The following is an 18713-nucleotide window of genomic DNA, read 5'->3' on the forward strand; positions in this document are numbered from 1 at the left end:
GCAATCCTTAACATATTTCTTCCCAGGTAGGATGTTGGTGACTAAAAAAGGCTGCTGCTTATTAACAAAAAGGAAACACAGAGCTACAAAAGTTATTCTGCTAATGGAATGTAACAAAATTCACATAACATATATAAAGGTTTATTAGGCAATATAAGTGCCAAGTACTCGTAGATACATACATTAAAACACATCTGAAGCATACTATATTACATTATAAATCTTCACAAATTTAGCACTTTCAACAATGGAATAAAGCTCTGCTCATCCCTAGAGTAGCTCACTGAATAGTAAATTAAATGCATTAAATAGCCTGTTAAAACATTATTTCTACATTAAGAGTTGATTAGCCAAGCAAAACACAATAGAAATAGCTGAAATTACACCTGGAGAAAACAAAAAGAGCATTTGCTTCCATAAATGACACTCAAGCAATGATAAGCCTTCAAGAAGGAACAGTGCTTTCCCTTAAGACAGATAATACTTTGGCCCCTAGATGCAAACAGCTGCATTAATTGAATTCCAGAAACAGATGCTTACTCAGCTCCTTGAAGGATATGTAGCTCTCATATGACAAAACATATCTGCAATGGGTTAGACACTGAATTAGGGTAAGAATCAAGGAACATGGCGCTCTCAGCTCCCTCTTCCCTCTGGAGATTCCTGCACCCTCCTGAATTCTGCTTCAGAAGGTTGAAGGAACATCTGGAACAGATGTGGTAGTACAGGTGAATAACAGGGAAAAGCATAATTGGTGAAAATTCCCTTGCTTCCATTCGTGAAAGGTCCACTAGATTCAAGTTCTTTTCATAAATGGAAGGGAACTTTTGCATTCAGCCAAACAGCTTTCCCCTTAAAAATCATGAATCTTCCCTGTAGTCATCCAGAAATGAACTTTCATAGTCTTCACACAGAAGTTCTTCCACATAAGCATTTCTTCTTCTGATTCTCCCACTATGATAGCTGAGCCTTCTGGAAACCCTGAAAAGGAAAGAAGATCTTGTCTGTTCCAAATAGTGTTGGAAAGGTGCAGTAAAATGAACTGGCAGCAAACAAGTTCTTCCCAAAGACTAGGATATTTTTTGCTGTTTCAACGGAAATTAATAATAATAAAAACAACACATTTCCCTCAATCTCCAGCTCCTTGCATAAAACACTGGTGAATATTCACGGCGTTTCAGATAAATCTGTACAAAATATAATCCATTGTATATCACATAAAAAGAGTGCAATAAGCAAAGAGACTTCATATTAAAGTTACTAATTTTAAACCCAACAAAGTGCTGCAAGCTCAAAAGGATGCTATAGGTGCAGCAATTTCAGGATCTCTCTCAGTAATGGTATTATTTTCACTGTGGTAGACAGCATCTATTGTCTCTAGAAAAGCATTAACCATTTGGAGATGACTCCTGACTAATGCAATAAAACACCAATATAAAGTAACTCTTCAGTCATCCCTGAGTCATATACAATAAAGTTGTGCTCATAACGGACTTCCTGCATTCTTTTAAATACCTTTCTGGTTTCCAAACCAACCCCCAATATTTGGCACACTACTGCCAAGACCATTCATGTCAAACATCCAAAAGTTATTAGCAACCAATAAGTGGTCAGTTAGATGCCAGTCACATAAAGCACCAATGTGCAAAGTAGATTTTAAGACAAGTTACAGTGCAAGTCCTTCAACTCATCTTAGGTGTAGCTTATAGGAAACCATTATTGCTTCTTATCATATACTTTCACAGAGAAATACAGCAAAGGGATACTGAAAAGGAATTCAGGTGATACTTAACGGTGATGTATAGTTCTGTGATTTTCTTAGGGAATCACTATTTTGCACAAACGTGGGCATCTTTTCATCCACACTTGTAATTCTGGATTCTGTGATGAGATTAGATGCAGTAAGTAAAGCAAGAAATTTGCATGGAAATTATAAAAAAGCCATTTCTATACCACTTTATATTTTTAAGAAAAATCTCAAAGCGGTTTATAGAATAATAAAAAAGCAATAAAACCATCTGAAGAAAGTCAAATATAGAGTATAGAGTCAAACCAACATAATTAACAGAAAACTAAACTATTATCTTAAAGATTTCAAAATAAAACATTACAAAGGAGGTCAACTACAGAATACGTATTTAACATGAACAAAGTTAACAAAAATACTTTAAATACTTTAAATCTTAACAGAGTGAATAAATAAAAGCGAATTACAATGTTTTTGTAACTTGCTGGGAGCAAGTTTAACTGTTTGACAAAATGGGAAACAATGGTTAATTGGAGACTTCCTGATTTAACTGCAGCATGAATGAAGAGAAGAGCAAAGAGATGTCTGTACAAGCAAAATGCTTCTGTGTATCTCAGCTTCCCCAGTTTTAATTTAAGAACTTCAGAACCAATACCCAAATTAAAAACAGACAAACCCAGATAATAATCACTGCAGCAGATGTGAGCATCACTCAGACATTAAAAATTACTGCTTCTTCTTTTAGAATGAGTGGAGAAGGAACTTGCAATTTCTGGGATGTGCCTGCAAATGTTTAAGAGTCCATGTAGTACTTTAAGTGTTCTATCACAGTCCTCATGCTTTTGCTTGTGTAAGATGTGACATAAATAGAACATTTTGGTTTTACAGTGCAATCCTAGTCATGTCTAATAAGCAACTCCGATTCCATCCAATGGGACTTACTCACAGGGAACTGAGGTTAGGAGTGCAGCCTTAGGACTTACGAACACTTACCTTTCCTCTGTTTTTTCTAGGCACAGTCCATGCTTTAAAGCACTGAGTCCCCCCCCCCCCTCTTTTTGCTCCAGAGCTTTCTTTGTGAAAATCCACTCTTTAAAGCTCAATTGGAGTAAACAGCAATCGTTGGAAACCCAAACAGATGTTTGCTCTGTTTGTGTGCTAAAGAGTGGGTTTCCATAGGGGAGGGACCCACACCCAGACATGGCGTTTTAAGTGCAGAACTATGCCTGGAAAGAGCAGGGCAAAAGCTAAGTGTGAATAAGCTGTTAGTGTCCATCCTTCTTTTCATACAATGCTCTAGCCACTAGTTTTAAAAAACAACCCTGCCACAAGTAGGACATCTTTGGGACTTACACACTGAACTGAAGGGCTACAAACAAGCCAACCAGATGAAAATACACGCAGTGAAATACTGACTGGAATATAAGAGCTGCTTTTTTTTTTTTTTGCTTTGCTCAAGAAAAACCTCTTTTTCAAATCTGGAAATCCCCCGTTTGCTTGGCCAACTGCATAACAATTCATTAAGTCAATGCTTATGTTTGACATGTATGCATGTCTAGATTTAGGTTCAATTTTCTACTGTTGTATTTAAAATAAGCAGGCCATGTGAATGGAATATTACTTCTAAGACTGAAAAAGGTTTCAATAATTTCCATGAATATTTTAAGTTTTCCAGCTTTACCCAGTCAGTACCAGGAGCAACTTTCTTTAAAAACCTCCAACCCCCCCATCCCCAAGTATTTAACAGCACTCTGTCCATATCTATTTCCCCCCCTGGAGAATTGCCCATCAATGGATCTGGGAAAGAGAATGGGTACTTTCTAAACAATGGTTATCTTCTGCTGTGGAACACCTCTAGGCGATTCTTATTCTATTGTTCTTTCATATACAGCTGATGCCCCCCCAAAAGTTTTTCAAATTAAAGCTGGCCAAGTAACTAAAGACTGGATAGCTCTTGGAATCGCAAGAAATGATGGGCTAGAGAAAGAATGGGCCTCCTGTCCAAGATCTAAAGAGAGCTGCTTCAATTTCCTCTGGACAACGCTTATTCAATACCATAGATTACTCTCTCATATTTAAAACCTACCTTTTATACAAGTACTTGGAACAGCCATAAAGGTGTGATTTGAAGAAATACAAAACCCAGAATCCTGAAAATAAAATGTTGAAATATTAAAAATGATGCAGCTTTACAATATGGATTATCATCCAGGGATTATGTTGATCAATGTCAATTAGCTTCTTTTCTGCCTCACTTTGCTTGCTTTATATTTGTGGCAGCTGGGGGCATATTTTTCAGAAGATTGGGAAAACCTGAATATTCCTTTTCCCCTCCCCTGCTTCATACACATTCTGTTCAGTTACCAAGATGCAAAGTGATGCTGTTCTATAGTACCATAATTCACTCAAGAAAGAGTGGGATTGGGGACACGTATAATAAGACTTCTAGCCCAATCCTATGCAAGCTTACTTGAAACAAGTTCTGGAAATTTACATTTTATCTACTTCATGAATCTTGTCACTGAGGGAATACTTAAGTGTCTTTCAGTTTGGACTACTTTTTCATATATTTCAAAGTCAATAGTTTACTTACCATGTTTGAGGTCCAATTGTTGGCATTAGGAGTATGCAGTGTAAAAGTCATGTCAGTTTTCTGAAGATTGTTTTTCCAGTAAGGTAGCTTCTGACTTATTCGATAAGGTGAGTTCTCAGATATATTTTTTAATCTTTTCAACGGTGAAGTCTGAGAGTCTTCAATGCAGAAGTTTGCTGCTCTTTTAATTCTGGCAACTGCAGGTAAAGTCCTTACAGGAGAATTAACTAGGGCATTCACTGTGTCAGACATTGGGATTCCTTCATATTTTTTTAAGTTTGCAGCACGCATAAATGTAGGAATTTTTGGAAGCCCTTCAGAACACAATTTCTGATATATACTCTCAATCATATTTTTACGTTTCTGATTAAAATTTGAAGAAAGACTTTTAAAACCAAACTTGCACAGTTCTGGAGACTTCCTAGGACTTGTGCATATAGCTGAGCACTTAAATGGTTTTCGCATCTTTGAACAACAAAGCTCCTTATACATTTTTTGGAAGGCATCGTCACATTTCTGGTGAGTTTTGATAGGACTGCGATTAACAGGAAGTGATGAAAATGAATGACTTCGCTGTAGTGAAACAGCTTTGTTGAATGTTTTAATTTCTTGATTCCCAGGTAATCTATTTGAAGTTTTCACTGGAGAAGACTTGTTATTTTGCAAGACACAGCTTATGCCTCTATTCAAAGACAAGCTTAAACATGATGTAGCATTGAATGTCCTAGTGCTCATCTCAGTTTTATAATCTCCTGCTAGATTAAATGTTGTTCCTGTATCTACAGTGCAAATTGAAGAGCAGTCTTCAAATGTTTGAGCCTTTCTTCCAAAGTTTGACAATGAAGGGATATAAGATGCAGTTCTGACCAGAAATGTTTCTTCTGTAGAAAGATCCCTAGGAAAAATGGTGGTCTCCACACCATTTAGTCCGACATTCTCTGTGTATGAATGATCTTCTACGATGCCAGAAGCATCCATTTCCACACTATCTGTATTACAGTCCATGGAAGATACTACTTTAGTTGCCTTGTTCATTGAGCACTGCATTTCATGATTGCCATCATACGAAGGACTAATTTGCCCATTATTTGCCATGGACAATTGATATCCCTTAGAATCATCTTCTCTAATTGTCAAGCTAGACTTCTGTTTTAATTGTCTGGACTTCCTTACTCTCTCTGTACTGGTATTAAGCTTTGTTTTCTTAGGGTGCCGATAGCCGTATCTGTACCGTTTGATCAATGAATTAGAAGCAGCTTCGCGAGATGCTTTATGCAACAATCTGCTAAGTGCCTTCACCATTCCTGGATACAAGTCTACTATTGTTACGTTATTCCAAGAACAATGCTCATCCGCAGACTCGTACATTTCTAAAAAGCTGCTGCAGACAGTTTCATTTCCACCCCCAAGAGACTGATTTTCAGGCAGAATTGTCATAATGTCTGAGCCTGCAGCAGCAGAGTTGGACAGCTGCAGAGATGTTGATGCAGGATGCCCATTTATAGATTCTGTTTGCTTCCTCAGGACCACATCATGGTGACCTACTAGACCAAATAAAGAGAAGTATAAGTACTAATATTTAATCTTTTTTTAAAAACATTAATACTATTGCTAATGATGTTCCAAACAAGCTATAGTGTAAGAAAATAAATTTAAAAGAAGGCACTAACCACATTCTTAAATTACCTAGGATTTTCTCAGTTCCCATTGTGAAACCAGATATTTTCTATGTGTTTTAAGAAACAATCATTGTCATGATTACTTTTAAATTAAATTTTGTAGCAGCAATTTATAGTTTCACTTGATAATGAGGCAATGCACACTGATATGCTATTTAATGAAGATACTGGCACTCTCTACCTTGTGAAATCAAGTCTACATAGCTTCAGGCACCAACTTAAGACTATTTCAGAAAGCCATCTTATGAAAAATTTATATATATATATATATATATATATATATGAGATGACCCATTTTTGTATTTGTTTCTTTAATATATTTTTTATTTATTATGTCATTTTTGTTTTAACACATATATTTTTATATGAATTTGCAAGTACGCAAGTAAATAAATATATGAAACAAATTATTGGTAATCCCTTTAAAAGACCCCCAACTCTGATCCAAAGGACGTCATGCAGTCTAATAAGTTGAGAGCTCCTACATAAACTCACATTCCCACTCCTACCAATATCACAGGGACATCTCTACACACATAACGGTTAAATGAGACAAAATTTTCTCCAGCAATGTAGAAGCTTCAGTAAAGATTCTATATATATAGATATGCACAGTACTTTGATTAGGCTGAATTGCTGCATTCATCATTCTTCAATTCCATTCAATAACTAACAAAAATCAAACTACAGTAAAGCATTTTTAAGCTAAAAAATTCAGAGATTTAGAATCCTCATTTCACTTATCCTCAAAGAATAAATTTGGTTGAAAAACTGTCATTTGTCCCAAGCTATCCAAATTTCAAAGCTAAATGAGAATCTGAAGCTGCATATCATACATCTAAATGCAGCTTAAGCCACTGCACCTTGTTGCCTCAAATTAATGTCAATCTATGTAATTTAACTACATATAGCTAGGAGGAACATGAAACAAATTGCTTTGTAAGACAGAACGAGAATATACGACATCCTTTGACATAAAGCAGCATTCAATTTACTACAGCTGATAGAGAGTACTAGACACCTGTTACCTGTTAATCTGTTCATAATGATACTTTAGGGTGTTGTAAAGTACAGGTTTATTACCATACACCTGTAAGCATGTTCATTTAAAATTATCTAGAGTGCTATCCTTACAAAAATTGTTTGCAGCTGACTTAAACAATACAGCATGCTACAGTAGATTCTAGGGGATGCGGGTGGCGCTGTGGTCTAAACCCCAGAGCTTAGGGCTTGCCGATCAGGAGGTCGGCGATTCGAATCCCCGCGATGGGGTGAGCTCCCGTTGCTTGGTCCCAGCTCCTGCCAACCTAGCAGTTCGAAAGCACAAAGTGCAAGTAGATAAATAGGTACCACTCCGGTGGGAAGGTAAACGGCATTTCCGTGCGCTGCTCTGGTTCACCAGAAGTGGCTTAGTCATGCTGGCCACATGACCCAGAAGCTGTCTGCAGACAAACGCTGGCTCCCTCTACCTATAGAGCGAGATGAGCGTGCAACCCCAGAGTTGTCCGTGCCTGGACCTAATGGTCAAGGCTACCTTTACCTTTACTGTAGAATCTAGCTACAGTGGTACCTCCGTTTACTAACTTAATTCGTTCCGGAGCTCTGTTCTTAACCCGAAACTGTTCTTAACCTGAGCAGTGCTTATGCTAATGGGGCCTCTTGCTGCCGCACGACTTCCGCTCACACCCCAGGACAAAGTTCGCTACCTGGAACACTTACTTCCAGGTTAGCAGAGCTCGTAACCCAATGCGTTCATAAGAAGGACGGTACATAACCTGAGGTTCCACTGTACTGGAAATGAGCTACTAAAAGAAAACAAGTTCTGACAGTGGGTTCATATCAGCCACCAGAGTGTTATACAGGGGTCGAGGGAGGCAAACCAGATACTTCCATGCTTGTGAACAAATGCCAAGGCTCTGGACAAGATGGAGTTACTGTAGGGACATAGTCCAACTATGCAGTGCATAGTCCACCTATGGAGCTCACTCCCCTAGGAGGCAGCCAAGGTCACCACACTGGATGGCTTTAAAAGAGGATGGAGAAGAGGATTATCAACACAGGCAGCAATGCTTCTGGATTCCAGATGCAGGAAACCACAGGAGGGGAGAGTGCTCTTGCGCTCATGTTCAGCTTGCTGGTTTCCCACAGGCATCTGGTTGACTACTGTGAGAATGGGATGTTAGACTGGATGGGCCATTGGCCTGATCCAGCAGGCTCTTCTTATGTTCAGAGGTGGGAAATACTCGTGCCAGAAGCCATGAATAACTACTGCCAATAAGCACAGACAGTGCTGTGCTAGTTGAACCAGTGCTCTGACAGGTAGGTAAAGTGCTCTGACAGGCCATGGCACAGCATTAAAAGCCCTCCATGGCTTCCAGAAGAACACTGGACCACTCAGGTCTTGAGCAGTTGCTCTTGCAGCACTGAAGGTCCAGCTGAAAAAAAGAATGGTGGTGGCGGCGGTGGGAAGGAGGAGATGTTGCAGTCCTTACAAGGCCTTTTCATAGCAGATGCAAAGGAGCAGACTGGAGCTAGCTAAACAGATATGCTGTTACAGCCATTGCTTGTCAAAGGAGCCATAGAAGGTTAAGTACATGCTGGTCCAGTTGGTCTTTGTATACTCTACAAAAAACTCAAGAGCTAGGCTCATATGTAGCTCATTTCCAATTCAGATAACAAAGTTTCTAAAAACACCAATTAATTAGGTCTTATAAGGAATGCTTAGCATCACAGTACCAAGCCAGTCAATCAGAGCTAGCATTTGTGCTCACTAGATTGGAAAGTTTGTTGTGCCAGCCTTCTTATGCAAGTAAACCATTTACTTCTCCTTTATATACTATTTTTGAGTAAAACATTTAGGATTTGTCATGATGCTCACCACTCAAGGATTCACCTCCCAGCTTCTGCAAAGGAGACCACTGGTAAACACTCTTTGCTTTGGGTCTTGTAACCTGAGCCAAAATCCCAAAGGTAGAGTCAGTAACCAGAAAAGAATTAAATGACTGAGCAATTAAACACTACTTGAGATATATATCCTATGTACTATAGTTTGATGCTTTCTAAATTGAGTATGAGTGCCAAATAATACACTCAAACTTAAAATATTATGTAACAGTTGCATTTTATACCCCATTTATTATGTCCCAGCCCAATGAGACCGAAGCACACACAGGAAGAACAAAATCCTATCTCAATAACTATTAACCTGGTTTCATACTTTATGACTACTAGGGTGTCAGTACAGGAGAATTACACTTAAGTCTTCCCCATCCATTTCAATAGAAACACTGGGAATGTGTACAGATAATGTACCTCCAAGAGAAAAAAATAATAAATGGGGAAGACAGGAAAACTGAACTGCACAAGTTTAAAGATTTCAATACAATCAGCTGAACAGTTACCGTAAGTGATTTTGGACCAAAGTAGACACTATTCTCCAACAGAACATCCATTTTGACTTGGTATTTATTCTTTGCGGGTGTTCCAGAAAAGTATACGAGAGAGGTATCTTCCTTTTGTTAAAAAAAGAGTGAATAGAGGTTGAAACAAGATGTTGTATGGGCCTTCCACCCAAGAGTGTTGTTGTTTTTTATGTTGAACCAACAAGGATAGTACACACAAACAATGTAGTCTAATCTCATTCTTAATTTTTTTTTAGACTTTTGCCTTTAAGGCTATGCTTCTAAATCCATATGTGACAAAGCCTTTTTGAGCTGTTTGAACAGGTTGCACATTCCATTTGTCTCATCCTACCAGGTTTCAGTAATGCCTATTAGGCCATATTTGCTTGTCTGTATTAACATCTCAAGCAAATTATTATTATTATCTCTCCTTGATTTCCATAGGTACCACTTGCTGCACATGGCAATGACCAATATTTTCTCTTCTCTCTTAAACTAGAAGAAACCCACAATGACTGCAGTCCCTGCAATAAGGAAGAGAAAGGCTTTTCATATACTATTCACTCAGCCACAGTAGTACACTGTGATCAAGAATTTGGAAGGGAATCACAGCTTTTGAAAAGTAAGTAAGAGCAAAACAGAACTCATGGCTACAGTTTCATAAAAACAGGCAGAGCCTATGGAATATTCAGAAAACCTTTGGCAGAACTCAGGGGAGTCTCAAGTTCAGAGCCACTCCTCCTATTCCTTGCTTCCTGCCAATCTTCTTCCTAATTGTATCTCTCCTAAGACAAATATCCTAAATTTCAAATGTTCAAATACTGTAACCAAAATTCTCATTTACCTTGATATGCATATTTTCCAAATGTCTTTGAATGGATGCCGATTCAACATCACTTTTGTGACCTGCAATTCAAAGTTAAAAAACAAAACATATCTCAAATATAAGACTGCTTCCAATTTCTTTGATAAAAGAAATTTGTACAAAATTTAACCTGGACACAAAACCTCAAGGCAATGAACTATGCAATATTCTGTTTCCAAAGACTGACAATTTTCTTTGGGTTTATTATTCCCTTCATTGCTAGCACACCTGTCTTTGGAAGTTACTTGGATGAAGCAGGTAAGTGTGGTGAAAGTAGCTGTAGGCTCATGCAATTTATAACCCTGACTGCCCAGGAATTTAAATCACACAGGGAGTCTCATGCACAATGCAGAGTCCCCACTTTAGAAGTTATGCCTCTGTAGGCACTATGAAGGAGTCGCACAACTCTGGGAAAAGGGGCAAACTGCACAACGTCAAAACCCACTTCCCTGCTCCAGCCCACTTCACATGGGCAACACCCGAAGGAAGAGATTGTGAAGCTTATATATTGTCCCAAAGCCATTTCATTACTCTCACCTCTTGATAGGTAACTGTTTAATAGGGATGAGAAATGTTGGAATTAAAAGTGTTGTTCTTTCTTTCCCATCCTAAATGTAGGGCAGAGACCAAAAACAGAAGGCGGCTCATGAATATGCCATGCAGAAAAGCTGCTGGGTCAAAGTTAGGGGTGTAGTCTTGTTTTTCCTTTGCAATTATAGTTACCCAAAGTAGAGCAAAATTAATGATACTAATAAGAGTGCAGAAGGGGCTACAGTGTGGCAACAATACAGGATTCAGCAAATGATAAGACAAGTAGTTGATATTGTTCCTTAAGTTACTGACTTTGATAAGTCCAAGCAGTACACAAATTTGGTTACTGCTATATTAGCCATCTCACTTACAGAAGAAAACTTTTGAGGAAGGGTTCAACTGTTTGAACAAGAAAGGAATCATGCTCAAAAGAAATGAGAAATCATTTTTCAATTAAGGTGCGTGTGACAACCTTAATGTACAAATTTATGTTCAAAGACTATAGACCCCCCCCCCCGCCCCCAGAAACTGGAAAGAAATAAAGCAGAACAATCATTACTCAGTGGCATATAATAATTTTAAAATGCATGTGATCATCTCTCTCAATTGTCATCCACATCCAAGACAGCTTAGATTAGTCCTATAAATAAATTGCATGCTCTTCCACCAAGCCTGCCTTACCTGTATCAAGTAGGCTCTTTCCACATGAGTCCATGGACTGTTCTTCATTAGGTGACTTAATAATTGCAAAAAACAAAACAAAAAACAACAGCCCTGTATTAGCTAAATTTGGGCTAGAAAATCAGCTTTAATATTAGAGTCAACGTATGGGGATGTAATGGATCTTCATTCTACCAAACCTACGTATTTACTGTACTTGATTTAAACATTTGATCAAATGCTAGCATCACTCCACATAAGCCTGCGATGGCTATGGCTGTCAACAATCTAACTGTGCAATACATATGTTGCTTCAAAAGACTTAGGTAAGCATTTTAAAATATATAATACACATTTACCTGCCCCCATCACCTTCTCAGTGCACAGGCAATTTAATATTACCTTCAATTATTTGGACACTTTTCTTGCTACTAACAAAAAAATAAAGTTATGGGATGGGAAGATTAATCTCCTTCTGATGGAGAAGAGGGCTATTGATGGCTACTAGCCATGATAGCTATGTTTTGCCTTCACAGTTGGAAGGAGCAATGTTTCTGAATACCAGTTGCTGGAAACCACAGGAAGGGGAGAGTGCTCTGGTGTTTGAATCCTGCAGGTTTCCCACTGGCATATCTGGTTGGCTACTGTGAGAACAGGATGCTGGGTCATTGGTTGGCTCCAGCAGATAAAGGATTCATGCAGAACTGTAAGTTTCAGGCAAATTCTAAATGCAGAAGCACACAGCTTTAGCTGAAGCTGTTTTCATGAATTTTACAGGGTGTGAGGCTATTTAAGACTGCAGGAGAAGCGCCAATAAGTTGGCACAAGCTTTATAATATTGTTTGGGGGCATTTCTCTAAGCAAGGACAGTTTTCTTGCACGTTTCTTAATACGGTTAGAAAAGCATCCTACAGCTCTGAGAGTTTGGGTATTGTTAAGCACACTTCTGACACCACAGACACAATATTTTATAGGGTTGCAGTTCTACCCTACATTGGAAATCTCAATGGGATGGAAATTAAACCCCTTAAACCTGTTAATGTTATTCTCATTCTCCCCACCCCATGTTGGATGAAGGTTCATATCTACATGAAGCTGATGAGCACAGTCATTTGGAGTTTTGGTACTATCAGCACACTGATGGCATGGAGCTCTATTTCTGCATAATAACTGAATCAGGAGAGGCTGTGTGAGCCCTAGACCAGTTTCTGGATGCAATGATGGGATGGATGAGGGAAAATAAACTGAGCTTGAATCCTCGTAATCCACTGTGAGTGAATGGTTCCCATGGTCTACCCTGGACAGAGGGGTGTGTGTGTGTGTGTGTGTGTTGGATCCAGCTTTGTCATTTGATGCCTAGGTAGCCTCAGTGACTGTTTCAGGACTGGGAGAGTTTGACCACAGTAGTTCAGGTACTGGTGACTTCAACATTGGATTACTTCAATGTAAGTCTTCTCTTTTGCTACATTTAGTTCTGAGTGCTGCAGTATGGTTGCCAACAGAAGTGAAAAAGCTTGTGAGCATATAACAGTTCTGGTCAGAGATCTGCACTGGTTGCCCATTTGACACCAGGTCAAGTCGAAGGCATTACCATTAGTATATAAAACCTTTAATAGCTTGGCACGTTTACTTGCAGGATCACCTTGGCCCAATACAGTGGTACGTCAGTTCTTGAACATCTCCGTTGATGAACGTTGCAGAACCCGAACGCCGAAACCCCAGAAGTAAATGCTTCCATTTTTGAATGTGCCTCAGAAGTCGAACGACTTCTGCTGTGTGTTTTTCAATTTTCTCAATTACATTTGCGGGCAGCCATTTGCGCCTCAGTTTTTGAACGTTTCAGAACTCAAACGGTCTTCCGGAATGGATTACGTTCGAGAACCGAGGTACCACTGTATATATTTCATAAAAATGATAAACTGTTTGATTGTAAAACACTTCCAAGTGGTTTACAAAAAATACTCGCTAGACTGGTTTGAGCTATAGAACTGGCACTGTTGCATGTACCACAATCAGTATTTTTGTGTGGCAGCGCCTACACTTTGAAACTCCCTGCCTATCAACATCAGCCAGGCACTTTCTCTGCACTCTTCCTTCAGTGACTGTACCATTTCCTCAATGTGCCCATGAACAGGATCCCGGAACAGACCCCATTCAAATACAACTCCAGAAAAAAGTAGATGGATAACTATTCTGGTTGACTGTCGTCATGGTTCCTACATACCTGATACTCCTCGTAGTTCTCATTTTCAGAGTCAGAGGCCAGCTGCGTCTCAATTTCTTAATTGAAAAAGAATTCATTGAAATTATAAAACTGAAGATAACAGCTCTCTCTTCACTGACAGGATATAATCAGTCCACGTAGTCAAAGGTAGCCACATGGCTTTTCTATCTGAGAACCCCTGCCCCACTTTACAAATTCTATGGAGAAATCTCCATTTAAATCTGGCTGTACAGCCGCCTCTATTGTAGTGACTGTTCTGAATGGGGAAATGATTCATACGATCCTGGAAATGGTTGTTTGTAGCACAAGACTCAGTTTTGCTACACAGGCGCAATGCAAATTTTTGAAATCTATATCTTATACCTACATATATTCAACCGAGTCAAATATATATTTAAATAGTTCTCATAGGCAGTTAAATAAAATTAGGAATGATACAGGTTCCATCACACCAACACTAGCGTATATATCAAAGCAAATGCCTTCAAGTCCCATGAAGTTGATGCTTAACACAATATCCTTAGGAATTAATGAGATCTGGTAAGTGGCAGGTCTTAAAGAGAGGAAGGTCAGCTCTTCTAATGAAATGCATTGCACCCAAAGACACTTTTCAGAATAATAAGTACAGGCAACCCCCCCCCCCCCAATTTATGTGTGTTCTATTTGTGCGTGACCACAAATGCAAGAATCACGCCAAACTGGGAAGTGATCCCAAAACATCACAAAAGGGGGAAGACTTGGGTGGGAAGGGGCGGAACAGGGTACTTGCAGGTTTTGACAGTTGCTTGTAATTCAAACATATTTGGGTGAGCCATAAAACACATTTAAAAAGCAATTCCATAACAACTGAAGAATTAAGCTCAAGTGACCATTTTATGAATACCTTGCAAGAATGAACAATTAGATTCTGCTTTATAACATAAAAGGTTCATAAAGTCTTTCCAAGTGAAAAGCAGGCTTTTTAAAAAAACGATACAAATACATTCATATGAAGAAACAGTACACTGATAAAGCTAAACATATATCCAATAAAAATAGCCAATTTTATATGGTATTTCCCCCTTTGCAATAGCTTATTTAAATTAAGATTACAACAAGATTATCAATCTGTAGATTTAGTACAAAAAAAGAACAAAATAATGTATCTTAAGCCAAATTAATCTTCTTTCATAAAAACTGTTGACTATTTGCAAGCAGTTATTTTTTAAGAGCCAACTCTAGAAAGGAATACTGTCTCAGATTTATAATTGATTTTTTTCTTTCACCATTAAGAACCGTTAAAGCTAAATCTTTACACAATTTAAACATACAAGTATTGCAGAAAGTTCTAAGATTTCCCTTACCTGTGTTTTCCTGAAATGGTATAATATTCTGTAATATGAAAAGCAGGAAAATTTCAGTGCATAAAAATTATTTCTTGTACAAAAAAAGGCACCGTGCTTTCATTTTCAAAAGAATGTATTTTTTTTCTTTAAAAGATCCTCCCATTCAGAAATAAGCATATTGTAAAATTGCTTATGTCTGTAACCCTTTGCCTATTGGTCTGGAAACATTATGGATACTGATAAAGATTTTCATTTGGTTAATTACTGACAGAATCAGGGCAAGCAGGCAGCATGATCTGCCAAGAATTCTAATACTTGAAATATTTTGATTTGCAATTTCTACACACACTGCCAAACTCATGTCACAGGGCAAAATAATTAGGGGCAAAGATAAGTTTTCATATTTCTTAGTTACAATGGTTCCCAAGCTACTTTCCCCATGGATCACTTGAAAATTGATGAAAGACTTGGCGTACTACTTAAATATAATTCTGCTTGCTATAGCACCTGTAATGTGCTGTGCTAGATGCTGCATAATTTTTATTTTATTTTTTGCTTTATTTCTTCTATTGGATGTTAAATGTATTACAATATGAATTCCATAGAACTAAAATATGAATTCCATGGAATTCAAATTGTTAAGTGTCCTTTACACACACACACTGAAAACTACTTGAATGAAGCTCATGAACCACTGGTGGTCCGTGGACTAGTTTGAAAACCCCTGTCTTAGTGCATTGAATTTGATACATCTGCACTGTATCAAGTGAATTATTTTCCTGTAAGTCTGGAAGGGTAATTAAGACAAAATGTGAGAATTTTGTTCTGACGACTGGTATCACCAATTTAAATCACCCCACCAGCATTTCAGATTGCAGGTAAGACCACAAAAGCTGTGTTTTCATCAGTCAAATGTCTCCATTGATTAGAGCAATGTACAACAATGATAACAAATTTCACTGAGCTATTTGGATGTGCTCATTTTGGTATCAGCTTTACCAATGGTCTGAAATTTAAGGAAAAGAGAAAGCTAAATGAGAGAAAGCAATATTCTCCAACTTAAGTTCATAAACCCTGAAGAGAATCTATGGCTTTTTTCGATTCAAGTTGCCACAGAAACATTGTTTAAAAATACTACTGTTATAGCTATGAATCCAGTCTCTCAGAGAGATTTCTAGATTTTTAATTTGTCACAATAACTTAGAAAAGATCAAAATACGGTCATTACAAGTTATGCATTTACAGTACCTGAGAGCGATCTATAATTTCGGTGCTTGTCTGTTGCTGTTCTCCCCAAACCCTTGGCCCTAGAAACGATACAAAAATTTCTACAATAAATGCCACATGTATAAGAATTTGTTAGAACAGACATTTGTGATAAACAGAGGAGTACTGTTAATCTTTTGCAATAAGCATAGTAAATAAGTCATGTGGCACTCTGAAGACTAATTCATTCTGGCATAAGCTGTCATAGACTACAGTCCACTTCATCAAATGCATGAAGAGATATACAGTGGTACCTCAGGTTAAGAACTTAATTCGTTCTGGAAGTTCGTTCTTAACCTGAAACTGTTCTTTACCTGAGGTACCACTTTAGCTAATGGGGCCTCATGCTGCCGCACAATTTCTGTTCTCATCCTGAAGCAAAGTTCTTAACCCGAGGTACTACTTCCAGGTTAGCGGAGTCTGTAACCTGAAGCATCTGTAACCCGAGGTACCACTGTACTGGGTTGTATGTCCATATATACATGGTTGAGTAGGGGATTGTAAAAGTAAGCTCAGAATTAAAATTCACAGAAATACAGTGATACCTAAGAGTGGCAATCCACAAAACAGTTTCTGATGACAGATCGCTCCTGCTTTGCCACCAATTCTCTCCAGCAGAAAGCAACAAACCATGATTCTTAGCTTAGTATTATATCTGAACCAAATCATAATTTATTTTGCTCCATGCAAACTACAGTTTGAAGCCACGGTTTCTTATTGGCTTCAGGTAGTCATTTTGTTTGCAGTGAAATAAACCAGAACCCCCAATTTTGAAACAATGCTAGGCAATGGCTATCTCACTTGTGCTAGGGGAAAAGCAAAATGACAGCAATTTGTTTATTCATGGTAAACAGTTAACCATGACTTATGGCATGCAAGTCCTATCACTGTTATGTATAGTCACACTGTTACAACAAACCTCAAGGTTTCCAATCAGTCTTTGATTGAATAAGGTTTGATACATTTTCATCAGACTTTGTAAAGTGCACTACCGACACAGCATCCACACAGGTTTCAAAAAGTCTCTGTACTATGTTTTTATAAAGGCAAACTAGAATATAGTAATCAATAAAAGCGATCTTACCTTCAGGTGTATCATAAGTCAATGATCTGATAGAAATGACCATATCATCATCAAAGGGGAAGTTGTACTGGATTGAAAGAAACACACACCATTTTAACCTAAGACTACAGTGCTAGAGATTATAATAAAAGCTTTTTTGGGGGTCAAATACATACATATTAAACCTCTATTCAAACTTCTAACTAGTCTACTTGCAAGTTAACTCACTCCTATCTAGATGGAAGTACACAGGGCCCAACTACATGTTACATGACACATCTGTGATGGAACATCATCATCATCATTATTAGAATTTATATACTGCCCAGGGATCTCAGGGCAATTCACAGAATAAAATCAAGATATAAAACCATAACATACACGATAAAGATAAAAACAACAACCCCCATCCCCGATCCAACATTTAGATTTTTACATTAAGGCAGTGTATCCAAATTTGGCTGAAACAGACAGACAAACTGGGCCGGATTTAAGTTTGATGAGATTTAGGTTGTTGCTGTTTTTGGTGTTGAATATATGCTATATGGTAATTTATGGACCTAATAGGTATCTAAAGCCATCTGCACATAACAAATAGGAGCCCACACAACACAAAAAATATTGCTGTATGTAGGTTTTATTTTATTTGTTTTTTAATCTTATATTTTGGAATTGTACATCCAGGTTTCCCCCCCCCCTTACATTTTTTGGAGGCCCCCAAGAGAGTGGGGCCCTAAGCTATAGCTTGTCTGAGACAGAGAAAAGCCACCCCTTAAGAGTCCAAGGAACCCTGCTGGAAGGAAGGAAGGAAGAGGAAGAGGAAGGGAGAGGGACCGAAATTTGACATTTCAATTTCATTTATTAATTATCTCCCCGCCCCCATGACGTCACACAGCGGGTATTTCGAAAGTTTCCTCACGTAGATTCCGTGGAAAAGGGGGGAGGAACCGGCCCAGGAGCCCCGAGCAGACCCCGCCCGGGGCCTCTTCCTTCCGGAAAAGGCCTGCGACCCTCGCCCCGTCCAGCTCGCCGAAGCCGCCCCTGGAGCCGCGTCGAGCTCACCTTTTCCACAACGCTGCTCATGGCGGAGGCGAAGCGGAGGGTGCTTCTCCTCAGGCGGCGCTCCATGGCTGTGCTGCCGCCGCCGCCTCCCGGCCCTCCTCTTCGCCGGCGGTCCGCGGCCTCGCTTTCCCTCCCTCCCCCCCTCGCTCTCCCCATCTCGGCCGTCGCCTTGGCCCGTTCTGTGCGGCCCAAGGCCGAGGATTGGTCGCTTCCCGGTTGGGCAACTCCTTCAACCCGATTCAAATCCGCCGCTGCGCTAGTCCCGCGAGAGTGCGCTTCAGCTTGCCGTCGCCGGAT

General features: G+C 38.9%; 1 protein-coding gene across 2 annotated transcripts; it reads right to left on the minus strand.

Annotated features, from left to right (window-relative positions):
* Positions 1–119: 119 nt before the first annotated feature.
* Positions 120–18669, minus strand: HJURP (Holliday junction recognition protein). 2 transcript variants are annotated; one of them, XM_083438357.1, is made up of 13 exons: positions 18417–18669; positions 17376–17442; positions 16274–16332; positions 15044–15071; positions 13701–13756; positions 11498–11552; positions 10265–10326; positions 9421–9531; positions 8898–8970; positions 4341–5881; positions 3834–3897; positions 1794–1881; positions 120–981 (listed from the first exon to the last, which is right to left on the minus strand). In XM_083438357.1, exons 1-13 carry the CDS (start codon positions 18570–18572, stop codon positions 861–863), a joined length of 2481 nt encoding a protein of 826 aa, XP_083294483.1. In that variant the 5' UTR covers positions 18573–18669; the 3' UTR covers positions 120–860. The 2 variants fall into 2 exon arrangements, with proteins under 2 accessions (XP_083294483.1, XP_083294482.1); XM_083438356.1 differs by having other exon boundaries at positions 4341–5884; positions 18417–18668.
* Positions 18670–18713: the final 44 nt, after the last annotated feature.

Source organism: Podarcis tiliguerta (assembly GCF_965153285.1).
Source record: "Podarcis tiliguerta genome assembly, chromosome: 4".
Taxonomy (NCBI): Eukaryota; Metazoa; Chordata; class Lepidosauria; order Squamata; family Lacertidae; genus Podarcis; species Podarcis tiliguerta.

What these genes read in the sequence shown, in the direction of transcription:
- HJURP (XM_083438356.1), bottom strand. Translation starts at nt 18,572, where the DNA reads ATGGGGAGAGCGAGGGGGGGAGGGAGGGAAAGCGAGGCCGCGGACCGC. An exon ending in TGAGCAGCGTTGTGGAAAAG is followed by an intron (nt 17,443 to 18,416) that starts GTGAGCTCGACG and finishes CTTTCAATCCAG; the next exon opens with TACAACTTCCCCTTTGATGA. An exon ending in AGAACTACGAGGAGTATCAG is followed by an intron (nt 11,553 to 13,700) that starts GTATGTAGGAAC and finishes GCAATTATTAAG; the next exon opens with TCACCTAATGAAGAACAGTC.